The sequence below is a fragment of the Ctenopharyngodon idella genome, chromosome 4, assembly GCF_019924925.1.
Source record: "Ctenopharyngodon idella isolate HZGC_01 chromosome 4, HZGC01, whole genome shotgun sequence".
Classification (NCBI taxonomy): domain Eukaryota; kingdom Metazoa; phylum Chordata; class Actinopteri; order Cypriniformes; family Xenocyprididae; genus Ctenopharyngodon; species Ctenopharyngodon idella.
This window is the reverse complement of record NC_067223.1, coordinates 8,027,487-8,036,021: the sequence shown is the minus strand read 5'-3', so window position 1 is coordinate 8,036,021 and position 8,535 is coordinate 8,027,487. Positions and strand designations below refer to the sequence as shown.

At 39.0% G+C, this 8,535-nt stretch overlaps 1 protein-coding gene across 1 annotated transcript; it reads right to left on the bottom strand.

Annotated features, from left to right (window-relative positions):
• Positions 1 to 565: 565 nt before the first annotated feature.
• On the bottom strand, positions 566 to 8,074 carry btg1 (B-cell translocation gene 1, anti-proliferative). Its single transcript, XM_051889852.1, has 2 exons — positions 7,670 to 8,074; positions 566 to 3,858 (listed from the first exon to the last, which is right to left on the bottom strand). The coding sequence occupies exons 1-2, from the start codon at positions 7,812 to 7,814 to the stop codon at positions 3,455 to 3,457; spliced, it is 549 nt and encodes a 182-aa protein (XP_051745812.1). The 5' UTR covers positions 7,815 to 8,074; the 3' UTR covers positions 566 to 3,454.
• Between the last annotated feature and the right edge of the window lie 461 nt (positions 8,075 to 8,535).

The window sequence follows — 8,535 nt, the reverse complement described above, 5'->3', positions numbered from 1 at the left end:
TTATACCAAGAATTATAATAAAGATAACTATAATAGCATCCACACCAACAGACTATAATGCTGTATTTATTATAAGCAAGTGCTGAATTGTCATCTGCCACAATAAACGTTCTCTTGATCTCTTTAAGGTCAGGTGGATTCTGATTGGCTGTCAATGTTTTAATCCTGGGGGGAAAAAAACACTCTGAAAATGATTCCAATGATATCTTTTGTCTGTCATTATAGTTGTGGTGTGGCATTTGTAGTTATCGCACTTAAGAACGGCCCTTAAGACCAAATGCTTTTCCACATATTCATGAGTTACAGATTAATAAGTAACAGTGAGCGTTTATAATTAACTTTAAACTGGTTAATGTTGGTAGAGTCTACTATTTTCAAAACGCAGCTGTACTCATGCCCTCAACTGACGTCCATACAGACTTCCTTTCTTTGTCCTAATAGATGAAAAAACTAAAAAGCAGGTCAGTGACATCAGGGCCTGGTTGCTAAATAACGTCTGGCATATTTTGTCTAAAATGGCTGAACTGGAGTGTTTTGATAAAGAATAAGACCAGATCCACGGGAAAACATTGCCAAGATAGGAAATCTTTTATTACAGAGAAAAAAACTTTTCTTCCAAAATATAGAAATCTGTACAACTTCCGCACAATCAATTTACATGAACTGTACAAATTTACAGCAGTTCATCACAACATACCCAAGAATGAGGAAAATAATGAACACAAGAGATGTACAGACGGGAAAAAAATCACAAGATACAGACAGCTTTATCTTGGGTTGCTCAGAATTTTTTCTTTTTTGTTTTAATTAAAAAAAAAAAAAGAAAGAAAACAGGAAAAAAAACAAAAAAACAAGAAGAGTCTATCAGCACAGAGCATGGAAACTGATTTATATATTTTACCAAAACAACTTTGGTCCTCTCCAACACTCCTAACACGAATGGCTTCGCTTATGAAAGAGGAATTCATGTTAAAATATGAAATACAAAAAGGAACACGTCTAACACAGCAAAATATCAATTATTGGCACTTCCCATATGTATGGTTATGTACTTAATCTACCATATGTTGTACAATAACAATACATTCTACAAATATGGAACCACCTCAGATGCGAAAGTGGCAATAATGCAAATCACTTCTGAAATGACCAACAAAATTCCCAACCGAATCATTCCCTTCTGTTTTTCACATCTTAACCTGCACATCCATAAGGGTTTCAATGAATGTCTGTGGCCTGAGCTTGGCAATACATTCCAATTGAGACACTTCGGTCTCAAAGTCACATAACTTCAATGTTTAACCTATTAGTGCATTTCATGTGCTCTTGCCTCCGAGTATACTTGAGTTTATACGTACAACGATACTTAAAACTTGTGCGCAAACGCTTACCGAACTGAAACGGAGAATAGAAACGGTTTGCTGATGTTATTTCAGTGAAGGTTGGGGGAGGGGGAAAGTAGCTTGTAGTAGTTTAAAAGCTGCAGATCTAAAATGCACTCAAATTGTCTGTTCCAATTCGGTTAAGATCACCAGAAGGTGGTTAAAAAGCTTTAAAAGTAAAAGCGTCGAGCGAAGGGGGCTGTGTGTCAGATTTCAAAGCATTCAGATGGGTGGGATGGCGAATTGCATCCGAATATTAGGCTTCGACCCGTGCTTAAAATGTCAATTTGATTTAAAAACAGACTTTCCACCCGTCTAAAATAATGGCTGGACCAACACAAGACAGAAAGGGACGGCAGTGCATTGACAACCCGGCGTAACCCATGGTCCTCTACGGTCAAAAGTATTAGCACACATAGGACTGATCATCAGCACCCTGTCTTGGCAGTTCAGCGGCTAAGGCAAGAGCAGTCTGTCGCACACATAAACGCACGCAAAGCCTGCAACCCGCTTATTTCCGCCAACTCGTGCCAATGTAAACAGAATCAGCCAGAGACCAGGAGCATCCCGTATTAGCATCTCTTCCCGTCCCGACTCGGCCCTGTACGTAAGGCTCAGTGGGGTTTGGAGTGCGCTAGGTGTGTGTGTGTGTGTGCTGGCATAAAAACTCTCCACCGGGCTGCGAGAAGGGGGCCGGAGAGGATTGTAGCTGCCCTGATGTGAGGGTCCTACCCCCTCCTTCGCCCAGCCGACAGAGGCAGGTGATATGTTTTGACCGCGCACTCCTAGTTAAGACTGAGACCGGTGACGCCTGTTTGGAAAGTGCGTCGGGACACCCTTCGTGACAACCGAGCACCACTGGCCCTGCGATTCTGCGAGGAGATGGAAACATTGGTCCGTTTTTTGATGCCCTTTCTTGCCGGTCTGTTAGCCACGTACTGGCCGTAAATAAAGTCCTAGAGATGGACAACTAATCTCTAACAGCCTGAATCAGTCAATCGAAAGGATAAAAATGGCTAGAGAGAACAACCTGGGATTGAAATGCCTCTCTCAGCTTTGAAAATATTGCAACCACGTCAGCAGAGAAAGCGATTTACGACAAATGAATGAGGAGGTACGCGATGGAATGCAGCTGGGTCGAATCGAAACGTCATCCCACACAGTCTAAAATGTCAAAGTGCATTCAACGTCCTTTCTAAATCAGGCAGATTATATGACCACATCTGCTCCAAGTCAAAAAAAACAAAAACAAAAACAAACTTTGCTACATCTTTCATTTTGGTATGACGAGGGGATTAAATAAATCAAATGTTTTGTCATTGTTGGATTTTTCTTGAGTTTTTTTTCTCTTTTTTGTTAGAAATTACATTCATCCAGGAGGGAGCCCCTAGAAAAAGCTACAAGCATGAGAACCTTTGTATCACAGTGCCATTGACGGCTAGAGTGGGTAACAGTATGACACAGGTATTCCATCGCGGCAGTGTATAGGATGGAGGTTGTTTGAAACCGGTTCACGTCGACCTGAAGCCCAAAAGGAGCCCCGGTTGTGTACCAGACACTGAGAAAAGAGACAAAAGTACCGCTTTGTGGTCCAAAAAAGTGAGGTTTTTAGCAAAAAAGAGGCTCGTAGCGGCTACTCAGGTCTGGCATGGCTTCCCGAAGGTCTGGGCTTCAGCTCGACGGCGAACAGAGAGATGTTGAAATAGGATTCTGAGCGTAATTCCTAAGCATTTTAGAGGGAGTTTGTGTTTATGCGATAACATAAACGGTGAAAGCGAAAGTGCAAAGTCAACATCGACAGACGATGGCAGAAAAAGCCCCCCAGGACCGCCGTCGTGGGAGTGAGCCAGTGAGCTGGGGGGGGGCCGGGCGATGTTTCAGGTCTTCATTAGCTGCCCCAGGGTCAAGCCTCTGGTAGATCCAACACAATAACAGAACAGACAACCAAACGAGTGAAAATTAAACCTACGAGGTTTCCATCACCTGGACGATAGGACACATCCTGTTTTTTTTTTTCTTCTTCTTCTCCTTTCTCTCTTTTTTATTTCTTAAAAATGATTTCTGTGACCCGTTTAGCTGGACACAGTCATCATGTAGGGTTTAGCGGGACTGGTGCGACCCAAAACCAGTAGTTCCTCCTTGCAGCTGATGTGACTGTCCACCATGGGGGATACCTGGGCGACAGAGGAGGTGGGGTTGCCGTTTCCAGTGGTAACGTTGGGGTTTCCGTTGGCGCTTGGGTGGGATTCGTAGAGCACGCAGATTGAACCGTCCTCTCCGATGCGGTAGGACACCTCAAATGGATCGACCCACAATGTGAGCTCACTAGGAAGCAGCAGGTAGAGTTGCTGGATGCTCAGGCCAATGCGCTGACCAGCCTGTCCTACCAGAGGGTCCATCTTGTGGTTGATACGTATGCAGCGATAACCAGAACCCTTGTTGGGACGATCTGGGAACCAGTGGTGCTTGTATTGCTCTGTAGGAGAGAAAAGTGAGGCAGTGAACAAAATGAACAAAAAAATTACAAATAATAATGAATGTTGTTTAAGATTTGTTATGTGGAATTTGCAAATTATTTATTCAACGCAGTTAGGCATGTACAGACATCAAAACTGTCCAATAAGTCATGGCCTTTATTACAATTCAGTTGTTTATTACAAAACAAACATTCAATCAATTAAAATTGAAAACTGAGCTTTAAATCATAAATATTATTTATGATGTATATGAAAGATTTATTTTAATGTCTGTTTAAAATTATGCTTATTAAATTATTAGTATTATTGAAGAACACTATTATCACACAAATTATTCATTCAACTCAGTTGGGGATGAATATCAAAACTTCGGCCAATAATTTGATATTAATTGTTTTTGTGTTATAAATGTAAATTATAATGTACATGAAAGATATTCATTTTGAGATATTCTAATTTTTTTTTAAAAAAAACTAAATTATTAGTGCTAAAAAAGAACACTATTATTAATTTTAAGCAAGCGCAACATATCTTTTTAGGTGGAAATGAACATGCATTTTTAAATATCCATTATCAGCCGATAATATTCAGGTAATATTACTAATATTGTCCGAAAACCTATATAATCCTAATATACTGTGCATCCCTAAGCTTAGTAGACACTAAGATAACGGTTAACGGTTTTTTGTTTTTTGCTAAATTGTATATTCATATGCAAACGTTTGTACACTTGACTCCCAAGTTTGTTTGTTTTTTGTTCAACGAAAGAAAACAAATATTACATATATGCAAAAGGACTTACAAATGTTTACATTTAGAAACAAAAAGAAAATCAACTTGGTTATTCTGGAATAATACTTCTCCCTCCCCATAATAAATCAAACACTGTATTAAAAAACATGAATTCTGCAATACTATAGTTTGGCCTTGTTAGGCAGCGAATGTAGCAGCAAAAAGGGGGCGAGAGTCTAGAAAGGATATTTTTCAGTGTGAAATAATCGTTGGTAGAACACAAATAAACAACCATTAACCATCTGCGTTCAAGGCCTACGTGACGAAGAAAGAGAGGGCCATTTGATTGCACAATCCCCTTTTGGCCTGTGAGTCACAAAGTATTCAAACACAACAAGAGCAAAAGGCTGAAGTCCTGGCAAAGCAGCCGGGGGGGGGGCTGGTGTCGGACCCTCCTCTTAAAGACGAAGTGTCCCATTTAGGCAACCTGATTTCATCAAATGGACCAGCTTTGCTTTTCGCTAGTAGATGATGTTTTTGTCCATATCTTTTGAGCCAATTAATTTCAATGTATAATATTGGTGAGTATGTTTAGAAGTTACGGTAAACATAACATCATGACTTCTAATGTGCAAAGTTACAATCTAAACAAATGGCTAATTTTAAAAAAAAGAAAAAGGTTTCTCGCAGTTGCTTTTTCTTTCTCTTCTGGCTCGGTGTATTGGGTGACAGGTGGAGAACAGGAGACAGAAGGATGGGTCTCAAGCCTCTTTGTGCGGCTCTGAAATAAGCCAGGCCCCCGCAGGCCACCTGTAGACTTGGGTTAGATAATGCCGCCTGTGTGCTGTCTGTGACGTGCCGTCCCATTCTCCTAAAAGCCTTGTGCACAATGATCAATGCAAATCAACCCACTCACAGCTCTGGACGGAGCCCAAATGTTAACAATGCTCATACTACACATACAAAATGTTTAACAAAGTGAAAACGTTGCTCGTCAACATCCAGATAACCTTTGGACTGTGTGGTGGCTGTATTAGGGAGTTTTATTTGTGAAACAAGGCTTCCTGTAAGGTTGAGAATTAAGTCAAAGCCATGACGAACGTGTATTTAGTGATGTGATTAGCAAACAGGAAGCAGAAACAGATTTTCAGATACATCTTACACAACACCTGTGTTTTCAATCTGGCAATCCTTTTTTATACACACATTTTAACTGTGTGGAGAAGGAACTAACCCACTTTTTCTACCCTATGGGGATTATGAGGAGTCTTTGTTCCATTGTGTGGACATGTGCTGGGTTGAGACAGCCGAGAAGGGAAGGAAAGAGAAAAACTAAACATTATAATGTCCTGTGCAACAGTAATATGTGATGTGAAACTAACCCCCCCACCCCCCCAACACTAGCCTCCCTTCCTCCATCGACGGCCATTTTGTCTGACTGGGGCCACAACATCATTTGTTTACTTAAACAGCGTTTAGTGACTGCCTGTTCCTAACAAAAATAAAACAAGGATTTTATAATACTAAATAAAAAATATTTATATAAATACAGTTTACTTTAAACATTTAGAATTTACACTTGTGTATTTGTGTATAACCTAAATTAACTTGTTGTATTACGTTTATAGAAATGACCTGCTATTCAATTTGAAAACCAAATATTTTTTAATTCCGTTGTATTGTTTTTGTCTGAACAAAGGGTTAAACAAAATCCTGGTACATTCAAAAAAGAAAAACAGGAAAATGATGGGTGGTTAAAAAAAAAAACGAGGATAAGACAACAACGTTAAAAGAACAGATATTATTTTTATGGCTAACAATAAACAATAATAATTAATTGTTACTCCACTTGTCTTTACCCCTTTTTTCTTTCATATAATTAAATATTTGGTTATGAAAACTAACATAATTCGTAAAGAATTGTAATGTAATTAAAACTATTTTTAAATTAAATTTACATTTGAACACAAAACAGATGAAATTGGCTATTCAACTTGTTGCGGTCACTGTTAGTACGCTCTACGCTGTGTACTTACGTTTATTATAACGAAACACAGGAACAGTGTGTTATATGCACTATTACTAGTGTGCAAAAGAGATGAAACATCAACCCTACATTCGATATGCTCAGTCTTGCTGTGCATTACGTAATTTACTGCCAACACCATATGGCAAGCCATTTTAACTTTTATTCTTTAAATAGAACTAGCATCTCATTATATATATATATATATATATATATATATATATATATATATATATATATATATATATACACATATATATATACACACACACATACACACTTTTTATTACTACCCAGTAATCCGATATAAAAATGCACTTTTTCCTCAATCTCAGTAGTAAAGTTAACTAGCAAAGATTCCCCATAAAACTGAATGACATAAATCTACAGTTTGTTACCAATAACAACTGAATAATCACTTGTTACGATTGGGATAGCGTCTAGTAGCATTCAAATAGTTACTGGTATGTAATAAACAAGTAATACTGAGTTAATAAATGTATATTAGTCACTACTGGAATAATTATGAATGGATAGTTACAAATGAAAAGCATACTAGACATTATTTTAGTACTTACTAGTGAGATACTATTCACTATTTATTGCTTTACAGTGATTAAAAATACGTAATTTTTTTTTTTTTTTTTACAAAACCTCATATTCATTAGTTTAATGGATTATATGTTAATTCGGCTTGCCACTTGATGTCTAAAGAAGCCATCCATTTTATGAACGGCACAAATAGTTCGTCAATAAACTGAGCTATTAATTACGATATCATATATTGTTTCTATATATACAAACACATTTATAAACATGTATATGTTTTGTCCTTTTTTATGTCTTTTTTTGGGTCTCTGTTTGTGTCGAGGGTTTCAGCTGTTTATGTTCGTGCGCAAAGCGTCCGCGCGCTTCCGCCTATGTGGCCAAGCACATAAATGAACTCATAAACAAAGAGATCGATGTTTTTCGCATTTTTCACAAACAAACGACTCATAAATATAAAGTGGATACAATAAAGTTCATATCCGTGTGTAATGACTGATACTTACCTGCAAGGATGTCCTGTAGGGTCTGGTTGAATGTCTGGAGCTGTCTGTCGTTCACATGTCCTTTAATCCGCAGGAATCTCGACAGAAACCCGACGGCGGCGTTTATCTCTGGCTTCATCGTTCCTCGGGCACAGAGGGTATGCATTGAGAGGCTCCGTGCGCTGTATGGCCAAGGCGCTTTTGTTTCCGTTTGCAAAATGATCCTTGTTTTTCGAGTGTTTTATTTCTCTGATGCCTATGCTGAGCATTTATTTGTCGAGGAAGGAAAAAATCGGAGAGTACTACGTGTTCCAGGACGGTACAGTGCTTCGACTTCGGTTGTTTTGTCCGAATAAACACATAGAGGTGGGCACCACCCTCCTCCGTCACGGTCCTCCAGCAAAGTAGACCGTAATGAAAGCGAGCAGCGCTTATGTAATGCCCCCACCGCCGCCACCAGCAGCAACAGCAACAAAAACGAGCCAATCACCACGCTTAGACGAGGTGACGTGTGCGCGGAGGAGTGGGCTCATTGTGTCACAACTCTAGAAATAAACAGAGCATGTGAAAAAAGGGATAGATGGAGGCTTTTAACCCCTTCCTCTGAACCACAACATAACAGAGACTTTAATTTCATGTATAAAATTGGTATACATAACGGCTCAGGCTGTCATTTAAGAGATGTAGGCATGCTTTAGCATTCAGCAGTAACTTCTGCAGTGATACTTGGAATTTCCCACTCACTTCAAGGGGAAGACCCAATGTTTAGTGTACTAGTGTCTTTTAAAACTGACACATTGTACATCCTACACAACCACAAGTTTTATGACCAGTAGGTGTTTTTAAGGAAGTCTATTTCTGCCTCAGAGATAAAATAAAAAATGTGA

Coding starts and splice junctions, on each gene's coding strand:
- btg1 (XM_051889852.1), bottom strand. CDS start 7,814: ATGCATACCCTCTGTGCCCGAGGAACGATGAAGCCAGAGATAAACGCC. Junction 3,859..7,669: donor CCTACAGGACATCCTTGCAG/GTAAGTATCAGT, acceptor TCTCTCCTACAG/AGCAATACAAGCACCACTGG.